The following is a 20,475-nucleotide window of genomic DNA, read 5'->3' on the forward strand; positions in this document are numbered from 1 at the left end:
AAAATGAAACGGGCGCTAGCAGGATAATCCCCCCCCCCCCCACCACTGTCCTCCCTCCGTCCCTCCCTCCCGAGTTCCAGACACCCCCTCTGTGCCTCCCTTCCGAGTTCCACACCTGTCCTCTCCCTCCCTCTGTCCCTCAGTGACGTGGTTGCAAGTTTGCGAAGTTCGGTGCGCTCTCCCAGCAGCTGTGAGAGAATGTGTGGAAGTCGTCCGTTGTGTCTTCGCCGCCCCGCCCTCTGCGTCATCGTGTGTTGACGCGAGGGCGTAGTACACTGACTGCAGACCCGCCCCACCCTCAACGTCATCGCGTTTTGACGTGAGGGCGGAGCTACAGTGACTGCAGCCTGCAGGCCAAACCGGATATCTCGGGTGCCTCAAGTTTCCGGCTTGAGGCTTCAATGGAACGTTGGAGGTGCCTTTTATATATATAGATGGTGTGGCTACTATAGGGGCAGAGCCATGCACAGTCACCCCGCCCCCTATGGCTCTGTGTGAGTACTGGCACCTTTTCTTTCCTCGAAAAAAAGCACTGGTTAGGGTTAATCAGTGACTAGTACTGATGTCAGTTCTCCGAGCTATTTTAGAGTCTCTGGAAATCATGCTCCGACATGCTGTCTGTTATTTAACATGTCCTCTTCTGCTAGTATTACTGTGCTTTAAAAGTACAGCTACATGTGATAAGTTGGGGTGTGCACCTGAATAATTTTGCAGATAATAGCCTTATATTATCAATAACTGTTTTTCAAAGGCATGAAAGGCTGCTCTTCTTCAAGACATATAGTTATATAGAGGAAATTGGAAAATGTGGATAATTACATCAGTCTCCCCTAAGATTATTATTGAACTTTTTCCCATCTTTCAACTATGGGACCCTTTTACTAAACTGCATTAGGGGCTAGCGCGTGCCTAACGCAGGACACGTTAATGCATCCTGCATTAGTTTTAACATGTGCATCCGCTAACCGCATGGTAATTTTTTTTTATTGGAGGAGGTGTGTCGGGGGTAGAGAGTGGGCATCCTGCACTAACCAGTTAGCCCATCTGCATTGCTGCACACTAACTGGTTAGTGCATGGTTAACACTTGAGCCCTTACTACCTCCTGAATAGATGGCAGTAACTGCTCACGTAGTAATTTTTTCTTTTTAAATGGCCGCGTGCTAATGGTAACATTAGCAGCCGTTAAAGAAATAAATAGAAAATAGAGGTTTTTATGTCTGCAGTAAAATATGAAATACACCAGTTCAACTTAAATAAATTCAGTAGTGGGTGTTATTCATTCATGTACCATATAACACTAATCAAAAATGATCAAACCACCACATACTAGTTCTATAGACCTCAATGACAACATTTTTCACATGGACCCCTCAATCCGCGGTTTTCCTGCCGCCTCGTAGGTCACTGTTTATTCATCAACTAGTAAAAAAGGCCCGTTTCTGACACAAATGAAACGGGTGCTAGCAAAGTTTTCCTCTGAGTGTGTGAGAGAGAGAGAGAGTGAATGTGCGATTGTGTGTGTGTGTGACAGAGAGAGAGTGAGACTGGGTGCGAGTGTTTGTGTGAGAATGAGTGTGTGTGCCATGGGCCCCCGGCCCCTCCCTCCCAGTGCCAGAGCCGTGCCCTCCCAGTTCCAGGGTCGTTCCCTCCCTCCCTCTAAGTTTCAGGGTCTCCCTCCCTGTATGATATAGCCAGTATTCTAGTAAGGCTACTCTGACTCTTACCTGCTTGCGGCTCTCTATCGCTCTCCGGGGGCCCGGACCCGCTCCTTCCCTCTTTGTTCCCGGGGCCTGGCGCTGCGGGTGAGTGGGCGGGGCAGAGTACAGTAGAGTGGCAGCGCTCCCCCCCCGGCCCTCTCCTCCCTCCAGCTCCACTGCCTTCTTGTAGTTCTTGCCAAACCACAGGCGCACGTTGTCAAACTGCGAGACAGTGTTGGAGGCCTCGTAAAATTTCTCATTCGGGCCGCTGTCCTTCCGCACCACCATCTTCCTAGCGCCGCCGCAGGCTCAGCGTGCTGACATCATACTGGCGGGCAGTGCTGTCCGGCCACCTCGGGTCGTTCTTCGAGTCACACTGCGTCTCTCTGGCCACCTCAGTGCTCCAGTCACTCACGTACTCCCCTTGTCCGCTTCCCTCCGTCCTTTGCTCTGCTGTCTCCTTGCCGGCCGGTTTCTCCTTCAGTGCTCAGTTCTGATAGCTTCGCAGCTCCTCCCCTCTTCCCTCTGCTAGCCAATCTGGTGTGTCCTTTCTGGTGACGTCAGCCAGGGCTTCGGAGCCTAGCAGACCAACTGCAAAGGAGCCACAGGCAGCAAGATTAGAACATTGGAGGTGAGAATTATTATATAGGATATTATAACCCCTTCATTATCAATATCAAATCCTCTTTTTAAAAAGAATTTCCTATCAGTTTCATATACAAGCTCAGCGCCACTTATCTTAATTTTATAATGGACTCACTGCTAACACGGCCCACCTTTGGCTGCGTCAGGGTGCGGTCCTCAACTTCTAATTTGGGATGTTCAGCATTATAGCATTTCCCCTTCTTTCAGCTATGGAGCCCTTTTACTATAATGCTGAACAGCCGACACCGGCGCTCAACTCGGATATTCAATGCCAGGTTGTCTCCGGCGACTGACGTTGAATATCCGGGTTTGTTTTGGCCGTCTCTAACTTGTTAAGGGGGGGTCTTTTACAAAGTTGTGCTAGCGTTTTTAGTGCACGCTAAACACTGGAGACACCCATAGGAATATATGGGCATCTCTAGCGTTTAGCACATGCTTATTTTTAGTCCGCGCTAAAAACGGTAGCGCACCTTTGTGAAAGGATCCCTAAGTGAATATTCAGCACTGGCTGGTTAAGTTAATAACGGACAAAGATGGGACTGCTATTTCTGCAGTCTGATTTGCCCTCTAAACTTAGCCGGCCAGCACTGAATATGCACAATGTAGCTGCTAACCACCAATATTCAGCAGAGATCACCAGCTCAATACTATTTAACCAGACAGGCTGCTTAAATAGCACTGAATATCGGGGGGGGGGGGGGGGGGGTTTAAATGTCTGTATCATATCTCCTCTGTCCCACCTCTTCTATAGGGTATACATATTCAGATCTTCAAGTCTCTTCTTTTTCATCTTCTGGCACAAATCCCATACTTGGCTCACTTTCCTCTAAATGACTTAGGTTCTGAACACAGTGCTCTGTGAGGTCTCACCAATGACGTGTACAAGGGCATAATCACCTCTTTTCTTCTGGCTGTGCCCCTCTGAATGCAGCTGAGCATCCTTCTGGCCTTGGCCAGCACAGTGTCGCATGGAAATCCTCAAACACTACCACCCTGATGTCTCTTTCCTGGTCCATGCACATCAGCCTCTCGCTTCCTATCGCATACCACTCCTTTGGACTTCTGCGTCCCAAATGCGTAACTCTGCATTCCATCACATTATAGCTTAATAGCAAGCATTAACCCACACGTCTAGATTTTGTAGATCACTTATCATGCTTTCCATTCCCTCTGGGGATGTCAACTCTTGTTAACCTCTGTATCAGAAAGCCAGTAACAACATTTGCTTCTCCAGAGAAGATACTGTGATACCCAGCATCCCAGCCTATGGAGAATGCAAACTAGTCAGAGATGTGTGCAGTAAGCACTAAACAGGGCATGATTTGGAGGGGGGGGGGGTGGCATTCAGACCCCCTCCTCAGTGGTGGAGAACGTGATGCTCCTGCGAGGTGTATCTGGAGTTTTTGTTTGTTTTTCTCCATTACCACTTTTTTTTTTGTCTATCTTGTTTTCATGCTTTGGTCCAATTTTGGTCGTTATTCTGGCATTGACTTGGGTTGTTTTCCTGGGTAGGCAGGAAAGCAGAACATTTAGTAATCCAAGAAGCAACTTTGAACAAATCCATGAACAGGAGCTCCCCATCAAAGACGTGCTATGGCTGCAGGAAATCTAGTCACATCTGTATACAATGTGGACGCCCCCACTGGCCAGTTCTGAGGAGTGACCACTGCTATATGGACTCCATTGCTTTTATTTTCATAGTTTTATTTCCCTAGTTCGCATTGGTCTATCTCTTGTTTTCTTGGCTGTCCTTTCCTTTTTCTTCACAGGGGTTATTCTGCACAGGCTGAGTCATTTGTTAGTTCCCATTTAGCTTTTCAGAGTGATATTTTCTGTTCAAGGCACTTGAGGTTTATTGGGGTTCCCTCAGGTTAATGCTGGATGGGGGAGAACAGTGTCTAGGGATAGTAGGGGGTAAGATAGTAAGAAAAGAGATTAGGTTGTTCAAGTTGACAGGGATGATAATGTTTAAAAATAAGTACATAAGTACATAAGTACATAAGTAATGCCATACTGGGAAAAGACCAAGGGTCCATCGAGCCCAGCATCCTGTCCACGACAGCGGCCAATCCAGGCCAAGGGCACCTGGCAAGCTTCCCAAATGTACAAACATTCTATACATGTTATTCCTGGAATTTTGGATTTTTCCAAGTCCGTTTAGTAGCGGTTTATGGACTTGTCCTTTAGGAAACCGTCCAACCCCTTTTTAAACTCTGCTAAGCTAACCGCCTTCACCACTTTCTCCGGCAACGAATTCCAGAGTTTAATTACACGTTGGGTGAAGAAAAGTTTTCTCCGATTTGTTTTAAATTTACTACACTGTAGTTTCATCGCATGCCCCCTAGTCCTAGTATTTTTGGAAAGCGTGAACAGAAGCTTCACATCCACCTGTTCCACTCCACTCATTATTTTATATACCTCTATCATGTCTCCCCTCAGCCGTCTCTTCTCCAAGCTGTATAGCCCTAGCCTCCTTAGTCTTTCTTCATAGGGAAGTCGTCCCATCCCCGCTATCATTTTAGTCGCCCTTCGCTGCAGGTGAAGGACAGGGGAGACATAATAGTTATAGCCACAGGTCCAGCATCTTTCCCCTCCCCCCTCCGGGTTCCAACACTTCTTTCTCCCTCTATCTCGAAGGTCCAGTGTCTGTCCCAGTCCCTTTAACCTTCTTCAGTTGGCTTTGGTAGCAGCACTGGTGCAATTCTAACAGGCTGCCTCAGGGCCTCGGCCTGTCTTGTGATGTGTCCCTCCTATGTGGAGTCAGGAAAGGCCGAGGCAGAGAGTATGCAGAGTCTGGGAAACATAAAAATTTTTAATAAACATCCTTGGAGTTAGCAGAGCTGAATATTTATTCATATGATTAATTGTGATTCATCATATCATGCTCTGCTACTCCTCCATAAGTAAGTGTGGGCAGCCTTAACATCAGAAACATTTTGCTACCAGCTAGCCCTTAACAGTCCCTGAGCTTGTTCATTGTAACAAGTTTCACTCCAGCCGTCTGCCACTTTAAGCTGTATGCAAGCTATTGCTACTTGTTTCTATAGCGCTACTACATTTGCGCAGCACTATACACTAAACACATATGAGACTGTCCCAGCTCGACAATCTATTCAAGACAGACAAACAGAACAAGTAAGGGATTACGGAGTTATTTATTGTGGGAACGATTAAAACAGACATAGGTACTGAAAAGGTGAATGAGAGGGGTTAAAGACAGCCTTAAAAAGGTGGGCTTTTAGCCTAGATTTGAAGACGGCCAGAGATGGAGCTTGACATACTGACTCAAGAAGTGTATTCCAAGCATATGGTGCAGCAAGATAAAAGGAACGGAGTCCAGGAGAAGGGTACAGATAAGAGAGATTTATGCCATGAGTGGAGTTCCAGGGGAGGAGTGTAGGGAGAGATAAGAGTGGAGAAATGCTGAGCAGCTGCAGAATGAATGCAGTTGTAAGTGAGTAAGAGGAGTTTGAACTGTATGAGGAAACGGATAGGGAGCCAATGAAGTGACCTTGAGGATAGGGCTAATATGAGCATAGCGACACTGGCGGAATATGAGTTGTGTAGCACAATGCTGGGTGCCAACTACTTAGTTTAACTATAGTTACTTTATTAAAAAAAAGTAGTTGAACTAACTGGTTAACTACATTTTTCTTGTAGTAGTTTAACTACATGAAACAACTACTGCAAAAGTAGTTAACTAATTCAATGACATTTTAATTTGCTTTAAAATCACTTGCACAACCACTGCATGTAGAAGAAATGTGTTTAATGCAGTAGCGCAGCCAGAATTTAATTTTTAGATGGGCCTAGAGGTGGACTGGGTGGGCACAGGCCTCGCATTTCCTTTCCACCGTCTACCACCCCCCCCCCCCCCCGCCGCTGCATTTCCTCTGCACCCGCTACCCCCCCTCCCGCGACAGCCCCCTGCACATTTCCTCTCCATCTGCCCGCCGCCGCCGCATTTCCTCTCCACCCGGTACCCCCCAGGCCCGCCCAGCCTCTTCTGCCCGCCCTCCCCGTCCGCGTGGTCTGCTCACGTTTACTGCTCTGAAGCGCCGTTCTCCCTCCAGCACTGGCGATTCCCATAGCCAGCCTTCTGCCAGCGCGCGTCGGGGCCTCTTCTCAGGCGCGTCCCGCCTACTCTGCAACTTCCTGTTTTCCGCTATAGGAATCACTGGTGCTGGAGGGAGAACGGCGCTTCAGGGCAGTAAAAGTGAGCAGACCACGCAGACGGGGAGAGCGGGCAGAAGAGGCTGGGCGGGCCTGAAGCAAAAGTGGCTGGGCCTGGGCCTTTCCAGGCCCTCCCGTGGCTATGCCCCTGGTTTAATGTTTAAAAACAGAGTTGATAAATTCTCAGCAAATCACTAATTAACTAGTGCTAAATACTTTGATTGCTTTATGTTTAAAGTCTCAGAATTCTCAATATCAGGCTCATTTTCGAAAGAAGGACGCCCATCTTTCGACACAGATCGGAAGATGGGCGTCCTTCTCACAGGGTCACCCAAATTGGTATAATCGAAAGCCGATTTTGGACGTCCCCAACTGCTTTCCATCGCAGGGATGACCAAGGTTCACGGGGGCGTGTTGGAGGCGTAGTGAAGGCGGGACTGGGGCCTAACACATGGGTGTCCTCGACCCATAATGGAAAAAAAAGGGCGTCCCTGATGAGTACTTGGACGACTTTACCTGGTCCTGTTGTTCTTACGACCAAGGCACAAAAAGGTGCCTGAACTGACCAGATGACCACCGGAGAGAATCGGTGATGACCTCCCCTTACTCCCCCAGTGGTCACTAACCCTCTCCCACCCTTAAAAAAATCTTAAAAAATATTTTGTGCCAGCTTCAAATGTCATAATCGGATCCATGACAGCAGTATGCAGGTCCCTGGAGCAGTTTTAGTGGGTGCAGTGCACTTCAGGCAGGTAGACCCAGGCCCATCTCCCTCACTACCTGTTACGTTTGTGAAGGAAACAGGGAGCCCTCCAAAACCCACTAGAAACCCACTGCACCCACATCTAGGTGTCCCCCTTCACCCGTAAGGGCTATGGTAGTGGTGTACAGTTGTGGGTAGTGGATTTTTTTGGGGAGGGGTTGGGGGGCTCAGCACACAAGGTAAGGGAGCTATGTACCTGGGAGCAATTTCTGAAGTCCACTGCAGTGCCCCCTAGGGTGCCCGGTTGGTGTCCTGGCATGTCAGGGGGACCAGTGCACTACGAATGCTGGCTCCTCCCATGACCAAATGGCTTGCATTTAGTTGTTTCTGAGGTGGGCGTCCTTGGTTTCGATTATGGCCGAAAATCAGAATCGACCAAGTCTAGGGACGACCATCTCTAAGGATGACCTAAATTTCATCCCTGACCGTATTATCGAAACGAAAGATGGACGTCCATCTTGTTTCAATAATACGGGTTTCCCCGCCCCTCTATCGGGACATTTTGTGAGGATGTCCTCAGCAAAACTTGAGCGTCCCTTTCGATTATGCCCCTCTATGTCACTTAGTTTATACCACAGAAAAAGCAGTTTCTCAAAGTTATCGTCACTAAACGAGCATCGTCATATGAACATAAGAGTAGCCATACTGGGTCAGACCAATGGTCCATCTGGCCCAGTATCCTCTTTTCCAAACCGTGGCCAAACCAGGTCACAAGTACCTGGCAGAAGCCCAGTTAGCAGCAACATTCCATGCTATCAATCCTGGGGCAAGCAGTTGCTTCCTCATGTCAGTCTCAATAGCAGACTATGGACTTTTTCTCCAGGAATTTGTCCAAACCTTTTTAAAACCTAGATACACTGACCACTGTTACTACATCCTCTGGCAAAGAGTTCCAGAACTTAACTATTTGAGTGAAAAAATATTTCCCCCTATTTGTTTTAAAAGTATTTCCATGTAACTTCCTCGAGTGTCCCCTAGTCTTTGTACTTTTGGAACAAGTAAAAAATCGATTTACGTCTACTGCACCACTCAGGATTTCATGGCACTAAAATTTGTCCTGACTAACTAAATAACTGTTCTGCTGCACTGCTGGGACATGCAGCATTGAACTTGATAAAAGCTTTTGCCACTTTCGGAAATGCAAGCAAGCTGTTTCTGAAAGTGTCTGAACCTTCCAGGTAACACTCAACCTCTTCCTTTGTCCAGATTCTTCTTTGCAGTGAAGAGAGCATCAAAGAAGTCTTCACCTCCAGTAACAGGCTTTTCCTTGGAGGCTGACAGTAACCCCTGTGCAAATGAAAGTGGAACTACACCATTAGCTCTGTCTTCAGTCTCTGTTGCAGTCACAGCATGAATGAGCAGCTGTGTCTTCTCGTACCATTTTTGTTCTGATAGATATCTCAACTTGAACTTTGGAACAAGCATCATTGCAGTATGGTAGTCATCTTCTAATACAGGAACAAACCTTGAAGCAATTCCTTTTGTGATTAGTGGCTATATTGTCTTATCCACGTTAACATCATCAGCCAATCCCTGTAATGTTGACTGAATTCCCATTATTGCGGGGATTACATGTCCAATATGGCAGTCATTTTCAGCTTGCAGAATATCAGTTGCAGCTGACAATGGCTTCATGACACTGATGCAGTTCTTAAGGGACACCATCTCAGTATCGGTCATCAGTTCTAGTCCTATTTTTTTGTTGACATTCTGATGTCTTTTCCGCTCCAGTTGTAACCAGTCAACTGATGGCTCAGTAATCTGAAACCCACCTTGTGCAGGTTGGATTGAGGAATGTAAGATCAGCCACCACTTCAGCAACATCTGTATGTTTAGTACTCTGACTGCATTGCTAAGAACCTGTACTTTACCCATGACCCTGTCAAGTATTAGCTTGTAGCACAAATCTTTTCATTCATTATGGCTGTCAATAGCTACAAGTTTGCGTATGATTGGCTCATCTCTTGTGCTTGTGGAGCCAGTCATCAGTGCATGATTCATTTTTGACTTCATCAAACAGAGATCCAACATCGGCAACTTTGACCACCTTTGACTCTGAAAATGACTTGCTGTTGGACTCTGTTGAGCATGAACTGCTGTTCTCATCATTGCCACCAGTGCAAATGTCATTCAGAAGATCCCAAGGCTTTTGTAATTTTTGCCGTATTGTCAGTTAAGCAGCAGATGGTCTTAGTTGTTATGTGGAAGTCCACGAACAGTTCAGCCATCGTTTGAGCAATCTTCTCCCCAGTGTGGGATGTTTAAACCTTCAAACAGCCAAACCATGGGATTGGTGCAGTAGTACAGAGGCAGGGAGTTAAAATTTTAACACTGTATTTGCATTAATAACTCACAAAGTGCCCATCTCTATTTTGAACGGATTTGCTTTCACCTCTAGGCGAAGCACTCCTGGCATCCATCTTGCCAAAAATTCCTTTTCCATGATCTGCATTATGCGGTGTTTTGGCGCGAGCAGTATTCTAGAACTTCTTGTTGCTTTTCAGGGGCCTTACGAAGCCGCTTCAGCCAATTGATCTATATACCGTGTTTCCCCGAAAATAGGACCTACCCCAAAAATAAGACCTACCGGGGTTTCCCTGCAAATTTAAAATATAAGACATCCCCCCAAAAGTAAGACCTACCAAACTTTTTTTTAAGCAGGGCTGCCGAGAGCCACCCTAGGTCGCCCCTCCCCCACCCGAGGTCACCGGGCCCCCCCCCCCTCCGTCCCTCCCGGAACTAACCTGAAGCTCCTTTCACCTTCGCAAGTTCGGATTTGAAGCAGCAGCGCAGCAGGGCAGACCTCTCCTTCCTTCCGTGTCCCACCCTGGCGAGGGCGGGACACGGAAGGAAGGAGAGGTCTGCCCTGCTGCGCTGCTGCTTCGAATCCGAATCCGAACTTGTGAAGGTGAAAGGAGCTTCAGGTTAGTTCCGGGAGCGACGGAGGGGGGGCCCGGTGACCTCGGGTGGGGGGGGGGGGACCGATGTTTCCCGGAAAATAAGACATCCCCCCGAAAATAAGACCTAGCGTGTTTTGGGGAGGAAAAATAAATATAACACAGTATATTGTTAGGATGTTTTCCAGGCCACTTTGCCTTCCTCCCATTCAGTGTGTTCCTCCTGCTCCCAGATTGAGGAAACCAATTTAGCAGCTTTGTCTGACAATTTCGAGCTTGAAGTCAATGTTTTTTTGCGGGAAGCTAGTGCCACTTGCTGCTGCCTTGTGCTCCATCACTTCCTCTTCTCCAGAGGAATACTCCTGTGTCGCTGCTCTCCACAGTCTGAACTTTCTTGTCCTTTTCAGTGCAATGTTTAGAAATAAACTTCTTCACTGTCACCTTGGACATTGTGTGATTGAGGTGAGTTAGCAGCACCACGTGAAATTATTTAAAATAAACCAGGTAAATGTCAAGTGTCCCTCTGCAGCACTACTCCTTCTCTTGACTTGTAGAAATGTGTCTTTAAATATTTGTCCTGTAACTATTATTAATCTTTAAATTAGGGCTGCACGTTAATTGTGATTAACTCGTTATTAATCGTGATTATAAAACTCGTGATTTGTAATTAATCAAGTGCTGCACACCACCTCCCTCTCTTCCTACCCCTTCCCCCCAGTGCATTCTCCGGCACCTCCCCCCCTCTCACCCCCGGTGTACCTGTTCAACTGTAAGCAAGTCTTTGGTCCTTCGGTGGCAGCCATACTCACAAACTGGCCTGCACAAGGCCTTTCCCTTTGACCCGTCTCATCCCTTCTGACGCAACTTCTTGCTTTCAGAAGGATGGGACGGTTCAGAAAGAAAGGACTAGGGAAGGTCGCAGGCAGCCTGTGAGTATGATTGGTGCTGCAGGACAAAAGACTGCTTCTTTTTGAACAGGTACACCTGGGGTGGGGGGGGGGGGGGAATTGGGAGAGAGCTGTAGGCAGGGCTAGGAGAGGAGGAAGAGACACCGGACCAAGAGAGAGGAGAGAATTGAGAAAGAACTGGGAGGGAAAGATGCTGGACCTTGCATGGGATAGGAAAGAAAGAAAGAAAGAAAGAGAGAGAGGCAATGCACCTGGGGCTGGAGGGGAAGGAGGTAAAGTTGAACCTTGGGGCAGGAGAGAGGAGATATTGGGCCTTTACTCAGTGGTGGAGCCATGGGGGGGGAGGGCCTTGGGGACCTGGACCCTGCACTCTGGGCTCAGGCTCCCTCCATAACTGCTGTACCTGTCTGATGGACTGCTGGCTACGTCCCTGCCTTGAATTGTGGGATTAATTGTGCAATTAAAACGGTTAATTATGCAATTAAGCACGATTAAACATTTTAGTCAAAACGCAACCCTGCTTTAAATGTTTGAAATGCATTTTTACAGGTTAGAAGCCGATTGATGATACTTATTACTGGATTTATTGCTCAGCAGCCTTTTGCCTTTCAGGATTGTTTTCTCATTATTTCCCCATTACGACTCCCACCCCAGTCTGCCTCTTTCTCAGAAGGCACAAATGATGAGTTTTCTTGGTTAATGCTCTCTGCACTCCTCGGTAGGTGCCAGTGGTGGGTGACAAGAGACTCCCATTTTTTCCTTTGCAGCATCTCCAGCCTGAAATGTGCTGCTGTTGAGTAATAATGTGGCTCTCTAAGCTTCTCTCTATAAAAGCAGGAGTGTCCTGAGTACCTGAAATATGTAATGAGAAAGTAAAGTAATGTATAACCTTGTGGAACCTCAAGTTGAGATAAAGCTAGTAAATGATGCAGCAGTGAAAATGTATTTTTTTTTGAGGGGGAGGGTTTGAGGTGTCTGGTTTCTAAAAGCTGTAAAATATTTGTTCTTTACTGATCATTTTTTCTTTGTGAACAGGTTCCTTTTCATTTTCAGTCCTTTCTGGAAAAATCATGGTACGTGAAATCTATTACATTACAAAGGACATGTCCATCAGGTAAACAACTCTCCCTTAATATCTGCAAATTTAATGCCCTTGTTGTCAGTGTATCTACTAGTGGCCTTTTCTGTTGGATGACATGTATTTTTGTAATTTCCAAGCTTGCCAAAAGAAGTAATGGATTCTCATTTCAAACAGTTAGGGCACCCGTCTTTCTTAGGAATCCCTACTTACCCTTTTCCTAATGGTGTAGACCAGACCTGTTTGACAGAGGGAAAGGAGATGGGACTTGATATACTGCCTTTCTGTGGTTACAATCAAAGCAGTTTAAATTATTTTATATAGATACTTATTTAGTACCTGGGGTAATGGAGGGTTAAGTGACTTGCCCAGAGTCACAAGGAGCTTCTGTGGGAATTGAACCCAGTTCCCCAGGTTCTTAGGCCACTGCACTAACCATTAGGGTGAGGCCCTGTGGGAGCAGTCGCTCTGGTCCTACTGAAGAGAGTTGTAGCGATGTGGTTCAGACCTCTACCCTTCGAAGTGATTGAACCTGGCCATGTTGGCAGAGTGTCTGAAGTAGCTGAATGATTTAAAAAAAGATTTGTTGGAGAAATCATTTTCTACACACCGATGGGTTTTCAAAATATTACAATGTGAAAGTAAAAATCAAATCCAAGAAGACAGGAGGAGCCTCCACGGAAAGTCAAAGCAAAACAGCAAAAGTAGAGTCTGACAAATGCGCAAACCAATAGGGAGATAATCTCAAAAACCAGTTTATTCAGAATATTAATATCAATATCAAGGACCCGACACGGTCCGTGTTTCGGCGCCAAAGCGCCTGCCTCAGGGGTCACAATCAACTTTCTACAAAAAAACAGGACAAATTAAAAACATAATATTAAGAGATTTCAAATAAAATATATCCGCTTTAATAAAATATGTAGCCAAACATATACGGACATTCATAATAGTATTGCAAATTTGTAAATGTATAAGTACATAAGTACATAAGTAGTGCCATACTGGGAAAGACCAAAGGTCCATCTAGCCCAGCATCCTGTCACCGACAGTGGCCAATCCAGGTCAAGGGCACCTGGCACGCTCCCCAAACGTAAAAACATTCCAGACAAGTTGTACCTAAAAATGAGGAATTTTTCCAGTCCATTTAATAGCGGTCTATGGACTTGTCCTTTAGGAATCTATCTAACCCCTTTTTAAACTCCGTCAAGCTAACCGCCCGTACCACGTTCTCCGGCAATGAATTCCAGAGTCTAATTACACGTTGGGTGAAGAAAAATTTTCTCCGATTCGTTTTAAATTTACCACACTGTAGCTTCAACTCATGCCCTCTAGTCCTAGTATTTTTGGATAGCGTGAACAGTCGCTTCACCTCCACCCGATCCATTCCACTCATTATTTTATACACTTCTATCATATCTCCCCTCAGCCGTCTCTTCTCCAAGCTGAAAAGCCCTAGCCTTCTCAGCCTCTCTTCATAGGAAAGTCGTCCCATCCCCACTATCATTTTCGTCGCCCTTCGCTGTACCTTTTCCAATTCTACTATATCTTTTTTGAGATACGGAGACCAGTACTGAACACAATACTCCAGGTGCGGTCGCACCATGGAGCGATACAACGGCATTATAACATCCGCACACCTGGACTCCATACCCTTCTTAATAACACCCAACATTCTATTCGCTTTCCTAGCCGCAGCAGCACACTGAGCAGAAGGTTTCAGCGTATCATCGACGACGACACCCAGATCCCTTTCTTGATCCGTAACTCCTAACGCGGAACCTTGCAAGACGTAGCTATAATTCGGGTTCCTCTTACCCACATGCATCACTTTGCACTTGTCAACATTGAACTTCATCTGCCAATTGCACGCCCATTCTCCCAGTCTCGCAAGGTCCTCCTGTAATCGTTCACATTCCTCCTGCGACTTGACGACCCTGAATAATTTTGTGTCATCGGCGAATTTAATTACCTCACTAGTTATTCCCATCTCTAGGTCATTTATAAATACATTAAAAAGCAACGGACCCAGCACAGACCCCTGCGGGACCCCACTAACTACCCTCCTCCACTGAGAATACTGGCCACGCAATCCTACTCTCTGCTTCCTATCTTTCAACCAGTTCTTAATCCATAATAATACCCTACCTCCGATTCCATGACTCTGCAATTTCTTCAGGAGTCTTTCGTGCGGCACTTTGTCAAACGCCTTCTGAAAATCCAGATATACAATATCAACCGGCTCCCCATTGTCCACATGTTTGCTTACCCCCTCAAAAAAATGCATTAGATTGGTGAGGCAAGACTTCCCTTCACTAAATCCATGCTGACTTTGTCTCATCAGTCCATGTTTTTGTATATGCTCTGCAATTTTATTCTTAATAATAGCCTCCACCATCTTGCCCGGCACCGACGTCAGACTCACCGGTCTATAATTTCCCGGATCTCCTCTGGAACCCTTCTTAAAAATCGGAGTAACATTGGCTACCCTCCAGTCTTCCGGTATTACACTCGATTATTACACTGATAAATTATGTAAAAAAATGTTAATATATTATAATTATGTGAGCAGATATTGTGGACAGAGAAACACCAAACAATGAAAAGTGATAACTGTCAAATAAATGAACTGATAAATGAAAGGCATAGGTCAGGCTGATGAAACATCAACATATCTATATATATATTTATCCTGATCTAATAGTAAAAAATACATTCATACAACTTGAACAAGTAAAAACATTTGGACCAATGATGAGTGGGCAGCGATTGCATTAGAAACTTTACGTGCTCTTGGCTAGCCATGTTTCTGAGGGTCCATAAAAATTGATTAAAAAAATTTAAAGCACTAATTGCTGAGTGTTGTTATGAATAGTTATGGTGACAACTGAAGATTTTTGTTTGTGTTCATTTGCTGGGAGGATTTATGTCTACTGATGGTTCCCACATAAGAAAACTTTGTCCTTTTTAAGTGCATTTTTCTGTTACAGTTAGGCAGCTTTCTTTATACTGGTAGAGCAGAAGGTCAGATGAATTGAAAAGAAAGCAAATGTAGCAGCCGTAGTTTGGCCAAACAGAGTGAAAATGGTACTACATATAGTACAGAAACAGAAATGGTCATGAAGCTTGCTTTTCTAGAATTTGTGCAGTATTTTTGCTTGAAGGATATCTGTAATAAGAGATCTAAATTGGATTTTAAGAAAACATGTCCAGACTCCTGCTTTGACGTATGTGGAAAGAATTTCACTGGAAAATTGTATATGTAAATTATACTTGAGGTAAATAATGTATGAGGAATGGTGTGACCGTAGGGATGTAGAACTGTAAATATAAAAAACACTAGCCTGTGCTCAGTTCAACAATTGTTTATTGATATATCGATATTACTACTACTACTACTATTTAGCATTTCTATAGCGCTACAAGGCATACGCAGCGCTGTACAAACATAGAAGAAAGACAGTCCCTGCTCAAGAGCTTACAATCTAATAGACAAAAAATAAATAAAGTAAGCAAATCAAATCAATTAATGTGAACGGGAAGGAAGAGAGGAGGGTAGGTGGAGGCGAGTGGTTACAAGTGGTTACGAGTCAAAAGCAATGTTAAAGAGGTGGGTTTTCAGTCTAGATTTAAAGGTGGCCAAGGATGGGGCAAGACGTAGGGGCTCAGGAAGTTTATTCCAGGCGTAGGGTGCAGCGAGACAGAAGGCGCGAAGTCTGGAGTTGGCAGTAGTGGAGAAGGGAACAGATAAGAAGGATTTATCCATGGAGCGGAGTGCACGGGAAGGGGTGTAGGGAAGGACGAGTGTGGAGAGATACAGGGGAGCAGCAGAGTGAGTACATTTATAGGTTAGTAGAAGAAGTTTGAACAGGATGCGAAAACGGATAGGGAGCCAGTGAAGGGTCTTGAGGAGAGGGGTAGTATGAGTAAAGCGACCCTGGCGGAAGATGAGACGGGCAGCAGAGTTTTGAACTGACGAGAGGGGAGAGGTGACTAAGTGGGAGGCCAGCAAGAAGCAGATTGCAGTAGTCTAAACGAGAGGTGACAAGGGTGTGGATGAGGGTTTTGGTAGAGTGCTCGGAAAGAAAGGGGCGGATTTTACGGATGTTGTAAAGAAAGAAACGACAGGTCTTGGCGGTCTGCTGGATATGAGCAGAGAAGGAGAGAGAAGAGTCAAAGATGACCCCAAGGTTTCGAGCTGAGGAGACAGGGAGAATGAGAGAGCCATCAACAGAAATAGAAAACGGGGGGAGCGGGGAGGTGGGTTTGGGGGGGAAAATGAGAAGCTCGGTTTTGGTCATATTTAATTTCAGGTGGCGTTGAGACATCCAGGCAGCAATGTCAGACAAGCACGCTGAAACTTTGGTTTGGATGCAAGGTGAGATATCAGGGGTAGAAAGGTAGATTTGGGAGTCGTCAGCATAGAGGTGGTAGGAAAAGCCATGGGATGAGATTAATGAACCAAGGGAAGAAGTGTAGATAGAAAAGAGGAGGGGACCAAGAACAGAACCCTGGGGTACGCCGACAGGCAGAGGGATAGAAGTAGAAGAGGATCCACCAGAGTGAACACTAAAGGTGCGGAGGGAGAGGTAGGAAGAGAACCAGGAAAGGACAGAGCCCTGGAATCCAAGTGAGGACAGGGTATCGAGAAGTATGCTGTGATCGACAGTGTCAAAAGCAGCGGAAAGATCAAGAAGAATGAGGATGGAATATTGACCTCTGGATTTAGCCAGTAATAGGTCATTGGAGACTTTAGTAAGCGCAGTATGAGAACATACAAGGCTTAATGGCAAACCTGGTATGTTCTAAATTCTGGACAGAGGCCAGTTCCTTATATAGGGAATTTGACATCTTGAACACAAAAGGATCAAAAGAATACATAAAAAGATTCATAGTATGGCTTATCATCTCCTTGATGGTCTCCTTCACCCCTTGACCATCAGATTGTCTGTAATGGAGTCATAAATTGCTCCCAAGTTAAGATACAAATGACTTATAATGTTTTTCCATTCCTAAAGATCCCTAGGTCACTGCTGATCACTCTGTTCTTTATAGTTAAACAGTGAAGTAGTGGTAATACTTACTAAATTCTAACCTACTATTAAAATATATTTCTAAGGTAGAATTTTTTTCCACAGGGACACTTTTACATGTAAAATTGCCTCTCTGATCTTAGTCCAGCCTAACTTAGTCTGTTGCTTTGGGCTTCAGTTTCAGTCAAAGCAAAGCAATAGGTCCTGAGAACCACACACGTTCAAAGAATCTTCAGCACGTATTTTAATTTTGCATTTTTATAGGATGTTTAATTATCAAAATGGCTTTTATTTTTGGCAAGTGGGTGGACTTGCAGGCTAGTGAGCTGAAAGTTAATGGGGCGGGGGAGGTGTTATGGTTCATAGTTCACTAAAAGTTAGTGAATTGCCTTTCCTAAAGAAAACAAGGCGATATATTTTAAAATGCAATAAGATAAAAAGAAAGGAACGCCATTTCATTATAGGACAGGAAAGACTGTAGGTGATCATGTAAAGAAGCCCAGGTCCATGTGCTTGAAAGTGAAAGCACAGCTGGAGGGAGGAAATGTCTTGGAACGACCAGAGGAAGGACAGGAAACAAGAGTAGTTAGTGATGGATAAAATGTTGGTGCTCCATAGTTGTCTGTCTAGCAGGCCACACGTTCATTGTGCTCTCCCGGTATGTCTGGCTGGTCAGCTGCAGTCCCAGGGTTTTCTCGTTAAAAGCGATGAATAGGGATGTGGTGGTATTGACAAAAGCTGTAAAGATGAATCTGTGATTTCTAGACTAGGATGTAACGCTCAAGATCACAAGGAACAGCAGTGGGATTTCAACCGGCCACCTTCAGATGTCAAGCCCTGTGCTCTAACCACTAGGCCACTCCTCCACTCCATCTTATCATTTGAGGGTAGCGTGAAAGCAGGCAAATGTATCATCGGCTAAAGTAAGCCAAAGGATAAAAATGGGATTTAACCGACACAGTCTTTACTAGATTGAGTACGTTTTTCTCACTTTGTACCATTTTAACAGTGAGAATTCTGCTATCTTATCTTCTTGACTGACTTGAACCTTAAAATGCTTGAACTTGGTTCTTTTGCTTGTTCAGTTTTAAAGTCGTGGTATTAAATTACAATATCAGGGTTCAATAAAAAGTATTAGACTTTGATACCCTGCCTGAATGACTAAGAGCTTTGCACTCTACAGTATTACAATTTTTCCAGAGTCTCTTTATCCAAAAAGGTCCCAAAATGTGGAAGAATCAAGGGCTTTGATCCACACTTTGCTGTCAGAAAATCTGGGGGAACTTTATTCGCTATCTGAAATGGTCTTTTTTCCAACCATTTTGGATAAAATAAGCTCTAGAGGACTGTTGCGTTGTTTTTATGTAGGTTCCATATACGTTTGATAAAATATAACCTTTTTTTGTAGGAGAAAGGTTTTCTGATGACAAGTTACATGGATGTTTAGGAATTATTGAAAAATTGTGCTAAATGTCTTCCGCAATGTATGCATGACATAAATATGTTTTCAAACGTAGTGTAACATTTATAGCATTGGCAAACTTGCAGTGCCTTATATAATATTACAGTTGTGTTCTTTAATTCTTTTTAAAATTCTGTTTTATAGAATCCAAGATGGATTTCTAATTTTTCGATGGTGGAAAATGTATAACCCCAAACAGAAGCAACATGGTAAGTCCTTTTTTTTCCACCCCAAGTCAGTAGGTTACATGAATTTTAAATGTGACACATTTGTAATATTTAGCTGTGATGCATTGACTCAAAACCCATTTAATCATTACTAGGGAGTGTGGAATATTCATAGTATCTGTAAAAGTGCAGCTACATAACATGTTTGTATCACTTTATTCACTAGTAGCAAGTAGGAGTAAAGTTTGCACAGGTGTGAGAGTCCTGTAAGTTACTCTTGCTGGTATGAAGGACTCTTCCAGAGCTTTCCAGAAAAATCTTCCCAACATGCTCAGGGATAGCCATGTGCTGCTGGAAATATTGGCTTTCAGCTGGATGGCTTCTGCTATTTTAGGCCCTGTATTTATTTAGATTTGCTCGGAGGAGGGAAAGGTGAGTAGTGGTGTGCCTCAGGGATCGGTGCTGGGACCGATTTTGTTCAATATATTTGTGAGTGACATTGCTGAAGGGTGAGAAGGTAAAGTTTGCCTTTTTTGCGGATGATACTAAGATTTGTAACAGAGTGGACACCCAGGAGGGAGTGGAAAACATGAAAAAGGATCTGAGGAAGCTAGAAGAATGGTCTAAGGTTTGGCAATTAAAATTCAATGCGAAGAAATGCAAAGTGATGCACTTAGGGAGTAGAAATCCACGGGAGACGTATGTGTTAGGCGGGGAGAGTCTGATAGGTACCGATGGGGAGAGGGATCTTGGTGTGATAGTATCTGAGGATCTGAAGGCGACGAAACAGTGTGACAAGGCGGTGGCCGTAAGTAGAAGGTTGCTAGGCTGTATAGAGAGGGGAGTGACCAGCAGAAGAAAAGAGGTTTTAATGCCCCTGTATAAGTCTTTGGTGAGGCCCCACCTGGAGTATTGTGTTCCTTTCTGAAGGCCGTATCTTGCTAAGGATGTAAAAAGAATTGAAGCGGTGCAAAGAAAAGCTATAAGAATGGTACGGGATTTGCGTTACAAGACATATGAGGAGAGACTTGCTGACCTGAACATGTATATGATAGAAACATTTAAATATCTCAAGGGCATTTATGTACAGGAAGAGAGCCTTTTTCAACCGAAGGAGAGCTCTGGAATGAGGGGGCATACGATGAAGTTAAGAGGGAATAGGCTAAGGAGTAATCTAAGAAAGTATTATTTCACAGAAAGGGTGGTGGAGGCGTGGAATGGCCTCCCGGTAGAGGTTGAGGAGTCTAGGACTGTGTCAGAATAAAAAAAAGGCATGGGATAAGCACATGGGATCGCTTAGGAAAAGCAAGAGTTAGGGGTTACAGAGGATGAGCAGACTGGATGGGCCATTTGTCCTTTATCTGCCGTCATGTTTCTATGCTTCTTACTCTTTGTTTGAGGTTTAGACGACATTTGTCCTTGTCACAATATCTGTTGAGTCATCTCCTGTTTTGTTGCCTCTGCTAGAACAGCCATGTTCATTCCCAGAGAAGATGTAAAATGAAAATATCAAAGACTACTATTCAGCTCTACCATCTTTTCAAATATCAATGCCAAGTATAATGGCATCTTAATTCACAGGCATTATTCCTGTTTGGAGAGACATTCATCTCCAGATCCAGCAGCTTTCTGCTATCTACCTACGTTTCTC

General features: G+C 44.8%; 1 protein-coding gene across 1 annotated transcript in view; it reads left to right on the forward strand.

Moving 5' to 3' along the window:
• Positions 1-20,475, forward strand: part of KIAA1109 (KIAA1109 ortholog) — a 452,391-nt gene that overhangs the window by 27,688 nt on the left and 404,228 nt on the right. The window contains 2 exon segments of the mRNA XM_030191772.1: positions 12,120-12,198; positions 18,802-18,866. Of these exon segments, the coding sequence (XP_030047632.1) occupies positions 12,120-12,198; positions 18,802-18,866 (144 nt within the window).

The sequence above is a fragment of the Microcaecilia unicolor genome, chromosome 2, assembly GCF_901765095.1.
Source record: "Microcaecilia unicolor chromosome 2, aMicUni1.1, whole genome shotgun sequence".
NCBI classification, from domain to species: Eukaryota; Metazoa; Chordata; class Amphibia; order Gymnophiona; family Siphonopidae; genus Microcaecilia; species Microcaecilia unicolor.